At 40.8% G+C, this 21939-nt stretch overlaps 2 protein-coding genes and 1 long non-coding RNA gene across 5 annotated transcripts in view; 1 reads left to right on the top strand and 2 right to left on the bottom strand.

The window, feature by feature from the left end:
• The window catches only part of LOC116510765 (ryncolin-3-like), a 33798-nt gene extending 23733 nt beyond the window's left edge, over window positions 1-10065 (bottom strand). The window contains exons 1-8 of one of the 3 annotated variants that reach the window (XM_032220433.1): window positions 9924-10065; window positions 8033-8170; window positions 7435-7497; window positions 7136-7171; window positions 5059-5192; window positions 4485-4614; window positions 4005-4139; window positions 2696-3267 (exon numbers count right to left, since the gene is read on the bottom strand). In XM_032220433.1, the coding sequence (XP_032076324.1) occupies window positions 3023-3267; window positions 4005-4139; window positions 4485-4614; window positions 5059-5192; window positions 7136-7171; window positions 7435-7497; window positions 8033-8170; window positions 9924-10038 (996 nt within the window). In that variant the 5' untranslated portion in view covers window positions 10039-10065 and the 3' untranslated portion in view covers window positions 2696-3022. Of the gene's footprint in view, window positions 1-2695; window positions 3268-4004; window positions 4140-4484; window positions 4615-5058; window positions 5193-7135; window positions 7172-7434; window positions 7498-8032; window positions 8171-9899 lie in introns of those variants that run through there. The other 2 variants (XM_032220425.1, XM_032220416.1) reach the window with 2 other exon arrangements.
• The window catches only part of LOC116510821, a 72114-nt gene that overhangs the window by 986 nt on the left and 49189 nt on the right, over window positions 1-21939 (top strand). The window contains exon 2 of the long non-coding RNA XR_004255671.1: window positions 3057-3107. This is a non-coding gene — a long non-coding RNA (uncharacterized LOC116510821). The remainder of the gene's footprint in view (window positions 1-3056; window positions 3108-21939) is intronic.
• LOC116510796 (ryncolin-3-like) lies at window positions 12280-21068 on the bottom strand. Its single transcript, XM_032220449.1, has 8 exons — window positions 20939-21068; window positions 19038-19175; window positions 17078-17140; window positions 16776-16811; window positions 14459-14592; window positions 13902-14031; window positions 13375-13509; window positions 12280-12628 (listed from the first exon to the last, which is right to left on the bottom strand). The coding sequence occupies exons 1-8, from the start codon at window positions 21051-21053 to the stop codon at window positions 12381-12383; spliced, it is 999 nt and encodes a 332-aa protein (XP_032076340.1). The 5' UTR covers window positions 21054-21068; the 3' UTR covers window positions 12280-12380.

Below are 21939 nucleotides of genomic sequence, written 5' to 3' on the forward strand. Positions count from 1 at the left end.
CTGGAGCATCGCGCAGACACTAGTACGCATGCGTGCGTACACGCGTGCACACGTGCGCCACGTGCGTGCGTGAGGACGCCGCGTGTGTGCGTACGCGCGCCGCGTGCGTGCGTGAGGACGCCGCCGGCCTCGTTCCAACCGATCCGGTTGGAACGGGGCGAGAAACCCACCCCTGGTTTGTTGAGTGATTATTCAAAGTTACAACAGCACTGAAAAAAAGTGATTTATGACCATTTTTCACACTTATGATGGTTACATCATTCTCCACAGTCATGGGATCAAAATTTAGATGCTTGGCAACTGACTCACAGTTATGATGTTTGCAGTGTCCTGGAGTCATGTGATCACCTCTGGCGACTTTCTGATAAGCAAAGTCAATGCGGAAGCCAGATTCAGTTTCCAAGCTAATTTAACAACTGTAGGGATTCACTTAGCAATTGTGCAAGAAAGGCAAAACTCACTTAACAAATGTCTCACTTAGCAACATAAATTTTAAGTTGAGAACTACCTTTATTTTCCTTCTCACTTTAATTACAACCTACATGCAAATTGGTACTTGGAACAAGAGACATATGGGGGTCTGCATGGGGAAACACTAGAAATGAACCCCCCCCCCCAGTTTTTAACTTTTAAAGGGTCAGTCAGAGTTGGGTAGCTAAAAGAAATATTAATGACAGACTGAATGAATAAATTTGCTTTGCAAACATCATTGCATGCTTTAAAAAGGGTGGAGCTTTCATTGTGCTACCATGGTTGCCAAGTTGACATTTTGATCCGCCTTTGGGACAGACTCAAATATGTTGAATGTTTTATTAACAATGGTTTGTTATTCACACCCCTATATTGTCCCTCTGATAAGCTAGGAAGGAATAAGGCAGCCCCCTGGCTTAAACTGTTTCTGCATTCTGCATCAGGTCATGTGATCTTATTATGCAGTCAGATATTTAGATTGGATTTGGCATTTTTATCTGCCTGTTGAGTCCTTCCCAAGGACCTATCATAGGCAGAGATTGATGTTTGATTATGTTACAATATTGTGGTGAGGTTTATGGCTGGTGAGGCAGCAATTTTTTTAGACTTGTGGACTTCAACTCTCAGAATTCCATAGCCAGCCATGCTCAGTTCCGATTTAAAGCGACAGCATTTGTTTTTCTCCTTTGCTAAATAAGTTTCCTTCTTTCTTTTTCTTCTCCCTTCCCCTCCTTCCTCCCTCTCTCCCTCCCTCCCTCCCCTCTCTCTCAAACACACACACTCACAGACACAAAGTTGCACCAGGATTCAGAAAATTTAGGTTTTCCTCCTCAGCCTATGTTAGCAATACCACTAGCAGCATTTTGGCTGGCAGGTGTAAGAAGAAGTGGAAATTCATTCTACTGAAAATTTTGTTTTTGCTTATGATTGGATAATTAAAATTTCAGAAGACCCAAAGGCATAGTATTAGAGTGTTACGTAGTGCATAAACTAAACAACTGTCTCAATATGCTCCCTCCCCCTCTCTCAAACAAGCAGACACACAAAGTTGTACCAGGAGGATGAAGTTTGAATCCCTTCCCCTCCCTCCAACCCACGCATACCTTTTCCAGCTGTTTCAGAGAGGATTTCAACTCTGCTCTTGCCTGGTATCATGAAAATAAAAAAAAATGTAAAAGGAAAAAGGCAAGAGCTGAGGCCAAGATGAGCTAGTTGCCATGGATGACTCTGCTTAGTGCTTAACTGTTTAAAAAAGCCTCTAAAAACATCCTCTACAGAGGAGGAGGCAGGAGAACGACGTGCCTCATCTACGTCAGGAATTTTTCGGCTTTTAACCCTTGCTTAACTCTGCTCGAGTGATCATAAAATGCCAGACTAGATGAGGCACGTCATTCTCCTGCCACCACCTGTAGAGGGCACTTTTTTAGAGGCTTTTTTAAACAGTTAAGCACTAAGCAGAGTCACCCACTGTGACTCTGGCAGCAACTAGCCCAGCCTGACCTCAGCTCTTGCCTTTTTCCTTTTACATTTTTTTTTCTTTTCATGGTGACAGTAGTGAGGCTCTGTCTCCCCTGCCTCCCCTGCCTGCATGTCCCTGGTTGCAACATGTAAGCTGTTCCTTTACAATTGGATGGTGGCGATTTTGTCAATGCCAATCAGTGGTGGGTTGCAGGTGGTACGCTCCAGTACGGGCATACCGGATCCTGCCTGGAAGACAGGATACCATTCCGGTATGGTGCTCCAGAGGGGCCCACCCTCCCGCCCGTGCTCCTTACTGGTGCTTTATGCTTTTGGTGCTTACGCGGACATGCATGGCGCATATTGTGCACAGAGAAGCTGGAGCATCATGGAAGCTTGCGGACGCATCAGTTAATGCTAGAACGCATGCATGCACCATGCGCGTGTGCCCATGCACCGCTCACGTGCATGTGGGTAACTCCGGGGCCATTCCAACCGTACCAGTTAGAATGGAATCCAGAAACCACCACTGATGCCAATGGTGTTCAAGTGGTGGTACATGAATAGGCACCAAACAGGGGAGGGTTCCTGTACCGGTTGGTACCGCTTTGCTTCGTGCGGGCTTCACTCGCTCCTGCACCCGCTGTGTGTTGCTCACACATGCACAGTTGACTGTAATCTAATCTGTGCATGTATAGAAACATGCCGCAACAGCAGAAGAGACTGGGGGATTGGTTTGAAGTCTGGGTCACTGCCGATTCTACGACTCAGGCTGAATCACCACTACCAAACCAGGGCAACCTGGGAGCAATCCATCTCTGGTACCAAAGCACTAATTCCTATTGGTACTACCTTTGTTTTCTTTTGCCACAGATGTTCTATTTCTGCTTCCAAAAAATTGGAAAATGAAGAAGGAAAATGGTTTGAACCCAATCCCCATGTACATAAAAAAGGGATCACTACAAGAGAGAACAGTGACACAAAGGAGCAGTTTTAACGAATTGCTGCATTTAATTTTTTTTCCAGAAGAGAATAGAGAAGAACAATCATTTTGAGTCATATTGAAAAATCTATCAAACTGTGGTTTCATTTATTATGGTCTAATTTTCATATCTGCATACTTGTAGGAATAATGGTGCCCCTTCCCAGAATACCAGTTGATGCCATCAGCGTAAGAGGTATGTTCTCCTTTGTGATACAGGCCATTGAGGTTGGAAGCGTGGCATTTAGTGTACCACCAGGCTCCTTTGAAACTTTCAGCACAATTTCCATCATAGATATCATTGTCTCTGTCTTTGGTAGAGAACGGATGGTCATTGTGTCCTGAGAGAGAATCACCTAAAAGGAGGAAATCACAGGCAAGCACTAAGTTCATGTCTTCCAGGATTGCAAACATGCAGGGTATTTCACCAATGAAAAATGTTCCTACACCACTAAGAATTAGAAAGGGATCAAATATAAATGATAGAGGATCTGGTTTATTTGCATAATTTCCTAGATCCCCTGAGTCTGGGATTGTATTTTGCTCTCTGGACCAATTGAAGGGCTGCCTCTTCATATTCACACCACCATACTGTCCCTTTGATAAACTAGAAAGGAATTAGCCCCCTGGCTTAAACTTTTTCTGCATTCTGCATCGGGTCATGTGATATTATTATGCAGTCAGATATTTAGATTGGATTTGGCATTTTTATCCACCAGTTGAGTCCTTCCCAAGGACCTATTATAGGCAGACATTGATGTTTGTTTGTATTACAATATTGTTGCAACATGTAAATTGTTTCTAATAAATGTGCTTTTACAATTGTCTAGTGGAGACTTTTGTCAATGCCAATGGTGTTCAAGTGATGGTACATGAATAGGTACCAAAGCACTTATTACTATTGGTATTACCTTTTCTTTTACCACAGATGTTGTATTTCTGCTTGCACGTTTTTGTATTTTGTTATCTTCTCCAGTTTATCTATGAATAAATTTATTTTCTGTCCATCTCACTATTTGAAGTAACTATTTATGTTTGTTCTATTCACTGTAAAAAGGTACTCGAATGCAGATGCATTTTCTGTATTACTCACCCATGTTGCCATCCAAATAAGAACCCAATATTAATTTGTAATTTTCACTTTCATTTGCAATTCTGAAACTGGAATATATTGCAAAGATTCTGGAACCATTGAAATCTTCTAGGTCAATCCTCAACTGATGTGTTCCTGCACACCAAAAGAAAGATACTATTAGAGAGTTACTTAAGGTGCAGAAGTCATTGAAAGGAAGCCTGCTAATCATTGTGTAGCCTTTCATTCCCCATGGGCATGATCATGGTGGGATTATGATCCATGTGTCCATCCAAAACCTCTGGTGATCCTCTGAAGTTTCCTTTACCTTTACAAAGTCAATCTTTTATTAATTTTCTATGTACATACAATTGGTTATGGCACTGAGGAGAAGTACCGATCTGCTAGTATTAATTCTGATAAAGATAAGCATTATCTGTAGAAAAGGACTTAATGTCTATCAAATTGAGTACCAAGTAGAAGAGGAGATTTTGGGTTTACCAGAACTGGTGAGAAGATGGATCTTATCATTGCCTAGCCAGAATTCTGATCCTTGATTTCCAAATCCTTTCTTGTATGATTCCCAGTCACGGTAGAAATCCACAGACCCATCCTGCCGCCTCTGGAATTGCTGTGGAGAGAAAGGGAGCGATAACTCAGCATCTGCTTGATGGAGAAGCTGCTTTCCTTAATCTTAGGCCATTTCTGAAGTGGGGGGGGGGGCTGCCTTTCAGTCTTGTTTTGCAAAAGATTTTGAATAGAACTATGACCCCTCTTGTAAGTCACAATGAGGCAGCAACTCCTTGAGACCATCTTTGTGCCTTCTACTGTCTTGGCTCAATTCCCAAGAGGACACTTGGGAGTCTCATTTAGCTTTGGGCCTGTAACTTGTCTGCCACTCATCTCTTCAGATGAGAGAAGACTGATGGGCCCCTGAATAGCCACTATTATTTTATAACAAAGTGGATAGAATGGTGCCTACTTGTTTAAAAGAATAATTATAGTAACATGGGTTTTTTTGTTCTTCTGATGCATTCAGACATCGCTTCCTACTCCTCCTTGGGCTGCCACTTACCAACCAGCCTCCTCCATCAGTCCCCATGTCACAGAAAACCAGCATTGGGTTTCCCTTGGTTGGGTAGATTGTATACCAGCCAGTCAGGGTCTCCCCACGTTCCAGGAGGTCCTTGCAGTTTCTGGCTTCAATCTCTAGGGAAAGAATAGGGAATGTTGATACATGCAAACAACAAGTATCATAATGATCCTCAGACTGTGGTTAATGAGTTTGTACTATCCAAAACCCATTCTTAATTTGACTACTACAAAGTCCGTCCTTTCTCTTTCTCTTCATCTAGTAAGCATATGCATCTGAGTAAGATTTAAAACTTGTGGACATATATTTTCTAGAAAGAAATTCTTCATATCTTTCAGGGCTGCTACACTTTAAAAATATTATTTTCACTTCAAAATGTTTACCAAGTTATTATCTGGTCTTTCATCACTTTGTAAGCAATTGTATAGAAGTGTTATTGTTATGATTTGTTGTCCAGCCAGCCAGATTTTGTCCACTGAAGGTCATGGTCACAGAAAATTCATACTTCCTAGATCCTGTGTGAGGACAATATGTATTAGGAGGGATCCATTCTGCCAGAAACTAGGAGGTGAGGCGACACAATGGGAGAAAAGCTGCCCCTCAATTAACCAGGTTCTATGCCGTACAAAGTTTTAAAGCATTTTGAAGCCGCTAGCAGCCAATGCCACTCTCATAGCTGTGATCACATCACTGCTTGTACCATTCTATTTTGAAAGAACTGTAGTTTCAAGGTAGTCTTCAAGGGGAGGTCTATGTAGAGTGCTTTAACTACTTGAACAGTAGTTCAAACTACTATTGAACTACTGTTCAATTATAAAGTGATCAGGGCATAAGTGATCACCTGCAGGGACTCCTGCTGAAGAAAAGGACATATACCTATGCAAAGATGCTCATGGCCACAGCTGCCACCTAACAAAAGCTATGAAGTAGTTTTAGTAGAACTTTTAGAAACATTCTCCTGATGTTTCCACCTTCCTATTGTTCCGTATATTATCTCATGTTGCCCTATGCATTTTGAATTGTGTCAGTTCAATTGCCATTCCTCTTTATATATGAGGATGTAATCTCTTCTGAAGGATTTTCAACAGTATCTTTTGAATTTCTTCTTATATCTTACTATCTTTTATATGGTGTATATTCACTAAAATGTTTTTATTTTTTCCCAGACCATGAGAAGTCTCTCATTCTAAGATTAAGAAATGACAGATTCCCACGTTGAATGGAAAGTCTCAGGACTCAATAGCTTTAAATATTTACTGACGTTCTGTAAAGATACATAATATGTATAATATATTACATATAATATAGCTTATCAGGTGGCTTAGTAAGTTCTTTTAATTTTAATTGCAGGTATTTTGGTAGGAAATATTCAAATAGGAAGAAAGAGTCATCAGCTCTTATCATCTGCTTATACTAATTCTACCTGCTTACGTTAATAACTTGTACTGCTTTTATACCCTAATGACTTCCAACGCTTCTGTAACGAAGTTCTGGAAATAACAACTTGGTGAGTGTATTGACAATATGAACTCTGTTTAGAAGGATGCAGCTAAAAGACATATGCTTTTCCAACTTGAATTATTCAGTCCCTTAAATGACTGACAATACTGTACACTCTATCCATTAAGATAGGGTTAGGATTAGGGTTAGTTCTGGAAGTAACAACTTGGTGAGAGTATTGAGACTATCAACCTTGCTTAGAAATGTAATAGAGTGGAGCTAAAAGAAATATCCTATCCAACTTGAATTATTCAGTCAGTTAAGTGAGTGATAATACTGTACATTGTATCCATTAAGATAGGCTGCTGTGGATGATGGAAATTGTAGTTGGCCCAGATAGGAATGTGCTAGGTCAAAGGAAGTTGATTGGCAGGTTTATAGGGATCTTAGCTTAGTTATAAAAGCCTGGCAGGGCTCAGACTAGCAAAGAAAGCCTTCTGCATTTGATGATTCCAGGTTTCTTGGCCTTCAGCTCCCAAAATCATCCAGCTCCCATCTAAGTGAAAGACTGAAGCAACCCAATTAGGAAGCTTTTGAGAAAGAGGAAGAAAAGGCATACCTTTCGGTGGACAATTGTCTAATCTGCAGGCATCTCCTGTAAGAAAAGAAAAAATAATTTATTGTGAGTGGGTAAACAAAGGTTCATAAGGCCCATAGATAACAATAACCTCCTGTATGCCAGTTTATTGTCCATCCTTCATAGTGATGGATTGCTATCATGATTTCGTTCTGTGTTACAAACAGTTCAACCAAGGAGACCATGAAATAAAGTGTGATCGGTGACATACAGGTGGGCCAGTGCTTCCCCTTTGATCCAGCTCTTGCACAATCTTTTATCTCAATCAATAGATGTATTACCTTTGTCTCCTTTGTCTCCTTTCGGTCCAGCTTTTCCAGTTATCCCAGCAGATCCTCTTTCACCTGAAGAAGAGAAAGAAGAAGAGAAGGAGGACAAAGACCAGCTCAGGAGCATCAAAATACATCTTCAACAGACTTTTGAAGCCATACATTATACTGATGAGAATATTACAGCTTCCAGAGTGGCAAACAATCAAAGGGGGAAGTTGTTTGGATTTTGATGATGGTTTCAAAGTTTAGCTCAGGGCTGATAGGATTCTTGATTTGTATGAAATTATGTTTATTTGTAGGTTAGTGACCAACAAATCCTTGATAGCATTGTTGATTCTTTGGAAAGGAAGAAGGCTGATGTGCATAAGAACAACTCATATGGCAAAACGACCTAATCCACCTGTCTTTAAAAAGTTTCCAGAATACCAGAGAACCAAAGAAGCATCTCCTGACTACTTTGCTAAGACATTGATCTTAAGAACCCTTTTACTGACTGAAAGAACATGCAACTTTCATATCCTATCTAGCATTTGGGAGAAAGAGAATTGCTTCTGTCTCTCTGCTAGTGACACTGTTGGAATGACATCATTAATGGGCTTTTACTCACCTGGGGGCCCCTGAGGACCTTGGTCACCCTTTACCCCTGGGGATCCATTTGTTCCTGGCACACCTGGAATTCCAGGTACCCCAGCCTGACCTTGGAGAATAATCTTTTCCCTTCCGCATTGTGTTAAGCCCTCCAGCTCTGACATAGGAGAAAGAACATAAAAAGGACAGAACATGAAAAATAGAAAAGAAGCAGTATGGTATCCTTATGGAGCAATAGGTTCACATTAAACCAAAATAGCACGAGTGAGGTGCTAGAAAATCATGGTGGAGCAGAAAGCAAGGTGATTAGGATGTAAGAGAGAGACATAATTTCTTCCAATCATACTTTCCACACATAAACATTATTTCTGCTCCTGGGCTATTGAAGAATGCGAGAATGAAATTAGGGGGCTGGTCCCAAAGGACTTTTCTCTAATGCAGGGGTGTCAAACTCCATTTCATTGAGGGCTGCATCAAGGTTGTGTTTGACCTCGGTAAATGGGGTGGGCGTGACCATGGTGGGTGTGGCCAGCTTGACATCACTCGTGTTGGGGCGGCAGTGGCCCGAGCACTCTGCCAGAGAAAATGGGCTCTCGAGCTCCATTTTTGGCTAGGAGGGTGTCCCGCAACTGTCTGCCAGCAAAAACAGATCTCAGGAGGGCTGCGTTTTCACTGGCAGAGGCACTGCGGGCTGGCCATTTGCTATTTCCAGGATGGCCCCATGAGTCAGATCTAAACACCCTGTGGGCCTGATCTGGCCCCCGGGCTTTGAGTTTGACACCCTTACTCTAATGCAATAGTGCATACTTTTTAAAAATAAATGCCTCTATTTTTTTTTGACTCCGCTTTTTTCCTACTTCCTGCCTTCCTTCCTTTTTTCTTTTTCTCTCCCCCCCCCCCCTTTCTTTTCCTTTTAAATGAGTCTGGACTCCTGGCAATTCAACTGCTGGGTAAATTTTTGAAGCTTTCTTGGCAATCTTTCTCAGAAGTTGTCCTTACCTTCTTCTTAGAGGTGAGAGAGAGAGTGACTGTCAGATGACTTTGTTTCTGAAGCAGAACTAGAGCTCATGGTTCGAGCTCCCCCCCACATTTCTAGTCTATTTAACTGCTACACCAAAACAGCTCTCACCTTCACCCTATCTACAGTGTGAAACCAGAGGCTTCCACAAAAAAAGCAGTTTTTAGGAGGCCCTGTCTGCATCTAGAAGATATAGGATTAAATTTTCTTGTTCTCATGTTTACCTATACAAGTACATACATAAAAGTGGTTAAGCAAATACTTAAGCAAAAATCTTAATCATGTGTTATAGTATATTAACCCAGCTAATACATGTTGTACATATACAAAATGTCATCAGAAAATGACCCAATAGCTCAAGATCAATACTCTGTTTTTATTTATTAAAAAGTAACTTATCAATCATTAAAAACGATTCTGAAGATGCTGCTGCTTTGAAAGGAGCTCCATTCCCTTTAAGAGCATCACAACTCATCAACCTTCTCCAATCTTTAAATGCCACCAGTACCCTCAGAAAATGCTCAATTTTAAGGCAGAATGTCCCTGCAGCCAGAATTCCTCCCTCATCTATTTCCTCAGCCATCTCTTTACCTGCAAAACTGCTAGTCTGCAGTGCCTAGGTAGCCGTAGCACTTAAACTTATATGCTACTTTGTAGTGCTTTACAGAACCCTCTAAATGATTTACAGAGCCACCATATTGTCTCCAACAATGTGGGTCCTCATGCTCACAGTAGTTGTGGACAGTCGAAAGAACATGAGGCAAGTATTCCTTTTTTTTTTTTTTTAACGAATTGGCTTTATTGGGAAACTAAGGACCAACATTCTGCTCCTGCACGTAGGGACCCCACAGAGGTTAAGACCAAGCTGAAAGTTCAGACAGCTGGAACTCACGTGCACAGCAAGTGGCTTCAGTGTCCTGGGATCCTGCAGTGCCACGATTTGAGACGTCACCCTCCACCGAACTAGCAACCAGGAAAATCAGGTGGAAACCAGCCCAAGGCTTCATTTTGCCTTGCCAGCTTTCTCTCTGAGCGAGAGGTGTGTGGTATCTTGCCTCATATATATATATATGGAGGTCTTTTAATGACCGTATTAACAGAGAAATGAGGAAGTGCTCACATTTGCTGAGTAAGGATAAATAGGCCCATATCTATTTTGCAATGTCTGTTTGTCCAACCTCAGCAGAGTTATTTAAAGAAAAATGCACTCTTGAATTATGCAGTGTTCATATTACCCAACCTTTCCTTATATTGAACAATATGTGCATTGTAGCCACATTGTATCCAACAGCTTTAATTAAAGCATCCCTAGAAGCTGCTTCATGAAGCAATGTGGTCCTGTTGATTCCTGTAATTTGAGTTGTTATTGGCATCTTTTATTTACCTTTTTCTGTCTTTGCAGTGTTGCTGTGTTTTTGTTTAGTTAAGACAAACTAAACAGTTTGTCTTTATTTAGTTAAGACAAATTCTTTTTGTGCCTCCAGTGTTGTATCCTGAAAGGGACTACAGGTAGTCCTTGACTTACAACAATTCATTTAGTGACTGTTTGAAGTTACAACAGCACTGAAAAATGTGGCTTATGACCATTTTTCACACTTATGATGGTTACAGCATTTCCCACAGTCATGGGATCAAAATTCAGACGCTTGGCAACTGACTCACATTTATGATGTTTGTAGTGTCCTGGAGTCATGTGATCACCTTTGGTGACTTTTTGACAAGCAAAGTCAATGGGGAAGCCGGATTCACTAAATAACGGTGTTACAGGGATTCACTTAGCAAATTTGACAAGCAAGGCAAAACTCACTTAACAAATGTCCTACTTAGCAGCAGAAACTTTGGGCTCGATTGTGATTGTAAGATGAGGACTATCTGTATTTTCCTTCTCACTTTAATAACAACCTATGTGCAAATTTGTACCTGGGACCAGGGACATATGGGGTGGGGTGGGGAAACACTAGAAATGAACCCCCCCTTTTAACTTTTAAAGGGTCAGTCAGAGTTGGGTAGACAAAACAAACTTTAATGACAGACTGAATGAATAAATTTGCTTTGCAAACATCATTGCATGCTTTAAAAAGGGTGGAGCTTTCATTGTGCTATCATGGTTGCCAAGTTGACATTTTGATCTGCCTTTGGGATAGACTGAAATGTGCTGAATGTTTTATAAACAATGGTTTGTTATTCACATCCCTATATTGTCCCTCTGATAAGCTAGAAAGGAATTAGGCAGCCCCCTGGCTTAAACTGTTTCTGCATTCTGCATCACGTCATGTGATATTATTATGAAGTCAGATATTTCGATTGGATTTGCCATTTTATCTGACTGTTGAGTCCTTCCCAAAGACCTATCTGTTGAATATCCAGGATATTCTCAAAGGGCCAGCAACAGCCTATGCTGCGCCCTGATTGGCTGGGACGCAGCATAGCCTGTTGCTAGCCAGCTACCTCCCCTGATTGGCCGAGGTACTGCGTCAGCAGTTGCTGAACAGTACTCGGCCCCTGATTGGTTCTGACAGCTCTAACAGTTACAATTGCTAGTATAAATACCCTGGCGCGATCTCCGTGGTTTTGAATCGCTGTCATCTCTTCTCTGTATTCAATAAACATCTTGGCCTTGATTCCTGGCTCCTGCGTCTTCCATCCGCCCTCACCACACAATCATAGGCAGAGATTGATGTTTGATTATGTTCAATATTGTTGCAACATGTAAGCTGTTCCTTTACAATTGGATGGTGGTGATTTTGTCAATGCCAATCAGTGGTGGGTTGCAGGCGGTACGTCCCAGTACAAGCGTACCGGATCCTGCCAGGAGCATTGGATAGACTTCCGGTACGGTGCCCCCCCCCCTGCTCCTTACCGGTGCTTTATGCTTTTGGTGCTTACCTGCACACGCATGGTGCACATGGTGCCTGCGTGACGCTCTGCGGAGAAGCTGGAGTATTACGGAGGCTTGTGGAAGGATCATTTGATGCTAGAACGCATGCATGCACCATGCGCCTGCACGGACCCATGCATGTGGGTAACTCCGGGCCGTTTCAACTGTACCAGTTGGAACGGAATCCAGAACCCACCACTGATGCCAATGGTGTTCAAGTGGTGCTACATGAATAAGTACCAAACAAGGGAGGGTCCCTGTACCGGTTGGTACCGCTTTGCTTCGCTCACTCACGCACCCGCTGTGCGTTGCTCACATATGCACAGTTGACTGTAATCTAATCTGTGCATGTGCAGAAACAGTGACACAAAGTTTTAAAGAATTGCTGCATTTAATTTTTTTTCCAGAAGAGAATAGAGAAGAATAATCATTTTGGGTCATATTGAAAAATCTATCAAACTGTGGTTTCATTTATTGTGGTCTAATTTTCATATCTGCATACTTGTAGGAATAATGGTGCCCCTTCCCAGAATACCAGTTGATGCCATCAGCAAAAGAGGTATGTTCCCCTTTGTGATACAGGCCATTCAGGTTGGAAGTGTGGCATTTAGTGTACCACCAGGCTCCTTTGAAACTTACGGCACAATTTCCATCATAGATATCATTGTCTCTGTCTTTGGTAGAGAACGGATAGACATTTTGTCCTGAGAGAGAATCACCTAAAAGGAGGAAATCACAGGCAAGCACTAAGTTCATGTCTTCCAGGATTGCAAACCTGCAGGGTATTTCACCAATGAAAAATGTTGCTACACCAGTAAGAATTAGAAAGGGATCAAATATAAATGATAGAGGATCTCGTTTATTTGCATAATTTCCTAGATCCCCTGAGTCTGGGATTGCACTTTGCTCCTTGGACCAGTTGAAGGACTGCCTCTTCATATTCATCCCCCCCCCCCCCCCCCATATTGTCCCTCTCATAAGCTAGAAAGCAATTAGGCAGCCCCCTGGCTTAAACTTTTTCTGCATTCTGCATCGGGTCATGTGATATTATTATGCAGTCAGATATTTAGATTGGATCTGGCATTTTTATCCACCGGTTGAGTCATTCCCAAGCACCTATTATAGGCAGAGATTGATGTGTTACAACATTGTTGCAACATGTAAATCGTTTCTAACAAATGTGCTTTTACAATTGTCTAGTGGTGATTTTGTCAATGCCAATTGTGTTCAAGTGGTGGTACATGAATAGGTACCAAAGAACTTATTACTATTGGTAGTACTTTGTTTTCTTTTACCACAGATGTTGTACTTCTGCTTGCACGTTTTTGTATTTTGTTATCTTCTCCAGTTTTTCTATGAATAAATTTATTTTCTGTCCATCTCACTATTTGAAGTAACTATTTATGTTTGTTCTATTCACTGTAAAAAGGTACTCGAATGCAGATGCATTTTCTGTATTACTCACCCATGTTGCCATCCAAATAAGAACCCAATATTAATTTGTAATTTTCACTTTCATTTGCAATTTTGAAACTGGAATATGTTGCAAAGGTTCTGGAACCATTGAAATCTTCCAGGTCAATCCTCAACTGATGTGTTCCTGCACACCAAAAGAAAGATACTATTAGAGAGTTACTTAAGGTGCAGAAGTCATTGAAAGGAAGCCTGCTAATCATTGTGTAGCCTTTCATTCCCCATGGACATGATCATGGTGGGATTATGATCCATGTGTCCATCCAAAACCTCTGGTGATCCTCTGAAGTTTCCTTTATCTTTACAAAGTCAATCTTTTATTAATTTTCTATGTACATACAATTGGTTATAGCACTGAGGAGGGGTACCGATCTGCTAGTATTGAAGGGCTGAATCTGGAAAGATTGATACTCATCTTTTCTTAAAAAATAATTCTGATAATAATAAGCATTATCTGTAGAAAAGGACTTAATGTCTATCAAACTGAGTATCAGGTAGAAGAGAAGATTTTGGGCTTACCAGAACTGGTGAGAAGATGGATCTTATCATTGCCCAGCCAGAATTCTGATCCTTGATTTCCAAATCCCTTCTTGTATGATTCCCAGTCACGGTAGAAATCCACAGACCCATCTTGCCGCCTCTGGAATTGCTGTGGAGAGAAAGGGAGCGATACCTCAGCATCTGCTTGATGGAGAAGCTGCTTTCCTTAATCTCAGGCGATTTCTAAAGTGGGGGGGAGGGCTGCCTTTCAGTCTTGTTTTGCAAATGACCTTGAATAGAACTATGACTCCTCTTGTAAGTCATAACGAGGGAGCAACTCCTTGAGACCATCTTTGTGCCTTTTACTGTCTCGGCTCAAATCCCAACAGGGCACTTGGGAGTCTCATACAGCTTTCGGGCTGTAACTTGTCCGCCACTCATCTCTTCAGATGAGAGAAGACTGATGAGTCCCTGAATAGCCGCTATTATTTTATAACAAAGTGGATTGCATGGTAATTATAGTAACATGGGTATTTTTGCTCTTCTGATGCATTCAGACATCTCTTCCTCCTCCTCCTCCTTGGGCTGCCACTTACCAACCAGCCTCCTCCATCAGTCCCCATGTCACAGAAAACCAGCATCGGGTTTCCCTTGGTTGGGTAGATTGTATACCAGCCAGTCAGGGTCTCCCCACGTTCCAGGAGGTCCTTGCAGTTTCTGGCTTCAGTCTCTAGGGAAAGAATAGGGAGAAGAATTGAGTGGGTCAGTTCAGGCAAAATACATGTCCAGGACTGACGTTGACTTTTGTGGAGAACTCTCAAGTGTGAAATCACTGTAGTCTCAATTGTAGGATTAATGCAATGAATTCATGGAGATCCCTTATAAAAAGCGATTATATAAAGATAACATGATAATTCTAGGGAGGAAGGAGAATCATAGTAGACATCTTTGGAACTGTTGGGCTTGCTGACTGAGGATGATGGAAGTTGGAGTCTCACTTGCAAATGTTGATACATGCAAACCACAAGTATCATAATGATCCTCAGCCTGTGGTTAATGAGTTTGTACTATCCAAAACCCATTCTTAATTTGGCTACTACAAAGTCCGTCATTCCTCTTTCTCTTCATCCAGTAAGCATATGCATCTGAGTAAAATTTAAAACCTGAGGACATATATTTTCTAGAAAGAAATTCTTCATATCTTTCAGGACTGCTATACTTTAAAAATATTATTTTCACTTCAAAATGTTTATCAAGTTATTATCTGGTCTTTCATCGCTTTGTAAGCAATTTTCTAGAAGTGTTATTGTTATGATTTGTTGCCCAGCCAGCCAGATTTTGTCCACTGAAGGTCATGGTCACGGAGAATTCATACTTCCTAGATCCTGTGTGAGGACAATATGTAATAGGAAGGATCCATTCTGCCAGAAACTAGGAGGTGAGCCGCACAATGGGAGAAAAGCTGGCCCTCAATTAACCAGGTTCTATGCCATACAAAGTTTTAAAGCATTTTGAAGCCGCTAGCAGCCAATGCCACTCTCATAGCTGTGATCACATAGGCACAATGAGACGGGACGATCACTGCTTGTACCATTCTATTTTGAAAGAACTGTAGTTTCAAGGTAATCTTCAAGGGTAGGTCTATGAAGAGTGCTTTAGAGTAGTTTAATCATAAAGTGATCAGGGCATAAGTGATCACCTGCAGGAACTCCTGCTCAAGGAAATGATACACTCCTGTGCAAAGATGCTTATGGCCACAGCTGACACCTAACAAAAGCTTTGAAGTACTTTTAGTAGAACTTTTAGAAATATTCTTCTGATATTTCCACCATCCTATTGTTACGTATCTTATCTCATGTTGCCCTATGCATTCTGAATTATGTCAGTTCAATTGTCGTTTCTCTTTATATATGAGGATGTAATCTCTTCTGAAGGATTTTCAACAGTATCTTTTGAATTTCTTCTTATATCTTACTATCTTTTATTTGGTGTATATTCAATAAAATGTTTTTATTTTTTCCCAGACCATGAGAAGTCTCTCATTCTAAGATTAAGAAATGACAGATTCCCACGTTGAATGGAAAGTCTCAGGACTTTAAATATTTACTGACATTCTGTAAAGATACATAATATTTATAATATATTATATATAATATAGCTTATCAGGTTGCTTAGTAAGTTCTTTTAATTTTAATTGCAGGTATTTTGGTAGGAAATAATCAAATAGGAAGAAAGATTCATCAGCTCTTATCATCTGCTTATACTAATTCCACTTGCTTACGTTAATATCTTGTGCTGCTTTTATACCTGACTGACTGCCAACGCTTTCTGTAACAAAGTTCTGGAAATAACAACTTGGTGAGTGTATTGACAATATGAACGCTGTTTAGAAGGATGCAGCTAAAAGAAATATCCTTTTCCAACTTGAATTATTCAGTCCGTTAAATGACTGACAATACTGTATACTCTATCCATTAAGATAGGGTTAGGGTTAGGGTTAGTTCTGGAAGTAACAACTTGGTGAGAGTATTGAGACTATCAACCTTGTTTGAAGTGTAATAGAGTGGAGCTAAAAGAAATATCCTATCCAACTTGAATTATTCAGTCAGTTAAGTGACTGATAATACTGTACATTGTATCCATTACGATAGATAGGCTGCTGTGGATGATGGAAATTGTAGTTGGCCCAGGTAGGAATGTGCTAGGTCAAAGGAAGTTGATTGGCAGGTTTATAGGGATCTTAGCTTAGTTATAAAAGCCCGGCAGGGCTCAGACTAGCAAAGAAAGCCTTCTGCATTTGATGATTCCAGGTTTCTTGGCCTTCAGCTCCCAAAATCATCCAGCTAGCATCTAAGTGAAAGACTGAAGCAACCCAATTAGGAAGCTTTTGAGAAAGAGGAAGAAGAGGCATACCTTTCGGTGGACAATTGTCTAATCTGCAGGCCTCTCCTGTAAGAAAAGAAAAAATAATTTATTGTGCAGTGGGTAAACTGAAAGGTTCATAAGACCCATAGATAAGAATAACCTCCGGTATGCCAGTGTATTGTCCATTCTTCATAGTGATGGATTTCTATCATGATTTCGTTCTATGTTACAAACAGTTCAACCAAGGAGACCATGAAATAAAGTGTGTTCGGTGACATAGAGGTGGGCCAGTGCTTCCCCTTTTATCCAGCTCTTGCACAATCTTTGATCTCAATCAATAGATGTATTACCTTTGTCTCCTTTGTCTCCTTTCGGTCCAGCTTTTCCAGTTATCCCAGCAGATCCTCTTTCACCTGAAGAAGAGAAAGAAGAAGAGGAGGAGGGGAAAGACCATCTTAGGAGCATCAAAATACATCTTCAACAGACTTTTTTTTTTTTTTTAGGTTCAAAAGTTTTATTTCTTTTAAAACAAACATTTCATCATTCCTCAATCAGTAAGACATCGGAGTACAATTTTTTGTGTGTCAGAATAGTTCTAGTTTACCACCAAATTCTTGTCTAGCCTAATGTATACCCCTCCCTCCCTCCACCCTCCCCCCCAGCCCCCCTCCTCCTCCCCCCCCCCGACTTCCCAGAACCCGTACACGGTATGGATTTTTAACAAACACAGTCTAAAATCTATTGAGAAAAAAGAAATAAAGAAAGTAATGACATCTCTACATGGATCTTAGCTTCTTCTTGCTGAGCTAACTTTAAACAATTTAAATCATTTCTGATCTTAAGCATAGGCTAACTGGAATTTCTTGGTCCCGTATTTATTTTGTATATAGTCAATCCATTTTTTCCAGTCTTGTTTATATCTCTCATTTGAGTGATCTTTAAGATATGCCGACATTTTAGCCATCTCGGCTAAGTTTGTGACTTTCAATGTCCATTCTTGGATTGTAGGCAAGTCTTCCTTCTTCCAGTATTGCGCCACCAACAGTCTTGCTGCAGTTATTAGGTGCAGAATCAAATTAGTCTCTACCACTGTAAAGTCAGTACATATACCTAGTAAGAATAACTGAGGAGTAAACTTTATCCTTCTTTTAAAGATATTTTGCATAATCCACCATATTTTTATCCAGAATGCCTTAACCTTTTGGCAGGTCCACCATATATGATAATATGTAGCATCGAGAGAACCACACCTCCAACATTTAGGCTGTACATTCGGATACATAGAAGCCAACTTTTTAGGATCTAAATGCCATCTATAGAACATCTTATAAAAATTTTCTCTCAGGTTTTGAGCTTGTGTGAATTTCACATTTGTTACCCATATTCTTTCCCATGTATCCAACATTATTGGTTCTTCAATATTTTGAGCCCACTTTATCATACAATCTTTAACTAATTCTGTTTCCGAATCCATCTGTATTAATACATTATATATCCTCTTTATATGCATTAAGCTTTGATCTCTTATTTGTTTAAACAAATTATCTTCAGCTTGGATAAAACCAATTTTTTGATCTATTTTCCACCTGGCCTGTAATTGCCCATACTGGAACCATGTTTGAACTACCTTCTCCTCTTTTAATACCTCTAAAGATTTTAGTTGTAGTACCCCCCTTTCCAAAATGAGAAGCTGTCTATAGGTAGTTCTATCCTGTTTTTGTGCTATGTTCATATTTTCAATTGCATGTCTAGGAATTGCCCACATGGGTATCTTGTCATTTAATTTATATTGGTATTTTTTCCAGACCCGCAGTAAAGCATTTCTTAAAATATGACTTTTAAACTTCTTATCCAATTTTTTGTTGAATAACAGGTAAGCATGCCAACCATATACCAGATCGTGTCCCTCGATATTCAGTATTCTATCATTAGTTAAATGAGTCCAATCACTAATTACAGAGAGCAGCACTGCATCGTAATATAATTTTAGGTTAGGTAATTTCAAGCCTCCTCTCTCACGTACAGACTTTAGAAGCCAGGCATTATACTGATGAGAATATTACAGCTTCCAGAGTGGCAAACAATCAAAGAGGAAAGTTGTTTGGATTTTGATGATGGTTTCAGAATACCAGAGAACCAAAGAAGCATCTCCTGACTACTTTGCTAAGACATTGATCTTAAGAATCCTTTTACTGACTGAAAGAACATGCAACTTTCATATCCTATCTAGCATTTGGGAGAAAGAGAATTGCTTCTGTCTCTCTGCTAGTGACACTGTTGGAATGACATCATTAATGGGCTTTTACTCACCTGGGGGCCCCTGAGGACCTTGATCACCCTTTAGCCCTGGTGATCCGTTTGTTCCTGGCACACCTGGAATTCCAGGTATCCCAGCCTGACCTTGGAGAATAATCTTTTCCCTTCCGCATTGTGTTAAGCCCTCCAGCTCTGGCATAGGAGAAAGAGCATAAAAAGGACACAATATGAAAAATAGAAAAGAAGCAGTATGGAATCCTTATGGAGCAATAGGTTCACATTAAACCAAAATAGCACGAGTGAGGTGCTAGAAAATCATGGTGGAGCAGAAAGCAAGGTGATTAGGATGTAAGAGAGACACAAAATTTCTTCCACTCATATTTTCCAGAAAATTTTTTTTTTCTGCTCCTGGGCTATTGAAGAATGCGAGAATGAAATTAGGGGGCTGGTCCCCAAGGACTTTTCTCTAATGCAGGGGTGTCAAACTCCATTTCATTGAGGGCTGCATCAAGGTTGTGTTTGACCTCGGGAGATGGGGTGGGCACGACCATGGTGGGTGTGGCCAACTTGACACCACTCGTGTTGGGGCGGCAGTGGCCCGAGCACTCTGCCAGAGAAAATGGGCTCTCGAGCTCCATTTTTGGCTAGGAGGGTGTCCCGCAACTGTCTGCCAGCAAAAACAGATCTCAGGAGGGCTGCGTTTTCACTGGCAGAGGCACTGTGGGCTGGTCATTCGCTATTTCCAGGATGGCCCCATGAGTCTGATCTAAACACCCTGTGGGCCTGATCTGCCCCCCCGGGCTTTGAATTTGACACCTTTACTCTAATGCAATAGTGCATACTTTTTAAAAATAAATGCCTCTATTTTTTTTGACTCCCCTTTTTTCCTACTTCCTGCCTTCCTTCCTTTTTTCTTTTTCTCTCCCCCCCCCTTCTCTTTTCCTTTTAAATGAGTCTGGACTCCTGGCAACTCAACTGCTGGGTAAATTTTTGAAGCTTTCTTGGCAATCTTTCTCAGAAGTTGTCCTTACCTTCTTCTTAGAGGTGAGAGAGAAAGTGACTGTTCCAAGGTGAGATGACTTTGCTTCTGAAGCAGAACTAGAGCTCATGGTACGAGCTGCCCCCCCCCATTTCTAGTCTATTTAACTGCTACACCAAACCAGCTCTCATCTTCACCCTATCTACAGTGTGAAACCAGAGGCTTCCACAAAAAAAGCAGTTTTTAGGAGGCCCTGTCTGCATCTAGAAGATGTAGGATTAAATTTTCTTGTTCTCATGTTTACCTATACAAGTACATACATAAAAGTGGTTAAGCAAATACTTAAGCAAAAATCTTAATCATGTGTTATATTATATTAACCCAGCTAATACATGTTCTACATATACAAAACGTCATCTGAAAATGACCCAATAGCTCAAGATCAATCTCTGTTTTTATTTGTTTAAAAGTAACTTATCATTAAAAACTATGCTGCTATGCAGATGCTGCTGCTTTGAAAGGAGCTCCATTCCCTTTAAGAGCATCACAACTCACCAACCTTCTCCAATCTTTAAATGCCACCAGTACCCTCAGAAAATGCTCAATTTTAAGGCAGAACGTCCCTGCAGCCAGAATTCCTCCCTCATCTATTTCCTGAGCCATCTCTTTACCTGCAAAACTGCTAGTCTGCAGTGCCTAGGTAGCCGTAGCACTTAAACTTATATGCCACTTTGTAGTGCTTTACAGAACCCTCTAAGTGATTTACAGAGCCAGCATATTGTCTCCAACAATCTGGGTCCTCATGCTCACAGTAGTTGTGGACAGTCGAAAGAACATGAGGCAAGTATTCCTTTTTTTTTTATTTTTTTAAACGAATTGGCTTTATTGGGAAACTAAGGACCAACATTCTGCTCCTGCACGTAGGGACCCCACAGATGTTAAGACCAAGCTGAAAGTTCAGACAGCTGGAACTCACGTGCACAGCAAGTGGCTTCAGTGTCCTGGGATCCTGCAGTGCCACGATTTGAGACGTCACCCTCCACCGAACTAGCAACCAGGAAAATCAGGTGGAAACCAGCCCAAGGCTTCATTTTGCCTTGCCAGCTTTCTCTCTGAGCGAGAGGTGTGTTGTATTTTGCCTCATATATATATATATGGAGGCCTTTTAATGACCGTATTAACAGAAAAATGAGGAAGTGCTCTCATTTGCTGAGTAAGGATAAATAGGCCCATATCTGTTTTGCAATGTCTGTTTATGCAACCTCAGCAGAGTTATTTAAAGAAAAAGGTACTCTTGAATTATGCAGTGTTCATCATATTACCCAACCTTTCCTTATATTGAACAATATGTGCATTGTAGCCACATTGTATCCAACAGCTTTAAATAAAGCATCCCTAGAAGCTGCTTCCTGAAGCAATGTGGTCCTGTTGATTCCTATGATTTGAGTTGTTATTGGCATCTTTTATTTACCTTTTTCTGTCTTTGCAGTGTTGCTGTTTTTTTGTTTAGTTAAGACAAACTAAACAGTTTGTCTTTATTTAGTTAAGACAAATTCTTTTTGTGCCTCCAGTGTTGTATCCCGATAGGGACTATAGGTAGTCCTCAACTTACAACAATTCATTTAGTGACTGTTTGAAGTTACAACAGCACTGAAAAAGGTGGCTTATGACCATTTTTCACACTTATGACTGTTACAGCATTTCCCACAGTCATGGGATCAAAATTCAGACGCTTGCCAACTGACTCACATTCATGATGTTTGCAGTGTCCTGGAGTCATATGATCACCTCTGGCGACTTTCTGACAAGCAAAGTCAATGGGGAAGCCAGATTCACTAAACAACAGTGTTACAGGGATCCACTTAGCAAATTTGACAGGAAAGGCAAACTCACTTAACAAATGTCCTACTTAGCAGCAGAAATTTTGGGCTCGATTGTGATTGTAAGTTGAGGACTACCTGTATTTTCCTTCTCACT

Source organism: Thamnophis elegans, chromosome 1 (genome assembly GCF_009769535.1).
Source record: "Thamnophis elegans isolate rThaEle1 chromosome 1, rThaEle1.pri, whole genome shotgun sequence".
Lineage (NCBI taxonomy): Eukaryota > Metazoa > Chordata > Lepidosauria > Squamata > Colubridae > Thamnophis > Thamnophis elegans.

Excerpts from the sequence above, each read along its gene's own strand:
- LOC116510796 (XM_032220449.1), bottom strand. The coding sequence starts at position 21,053 with ATGAAGCCTTGGGCTGGTTTCCACCTGATTTTCCTGGTTGCTAGTTCG. Across the intron at positions 16,812-17,077 it reads AGGAGACAAAGGAGACAAAG|GAGAGGCCTGCAGATTAGAC; the intron begins GTAATACATCTA and ends CTTTTCTTACAG. Across the intron at positions 14,032-14,458 it reads CTGATGGAGGAGGCTGGTTG|CAATTCCAGAGGCGGCAAGA; the intron begins GTAAGTGGCAGC and ends TTCTCTCCACAG.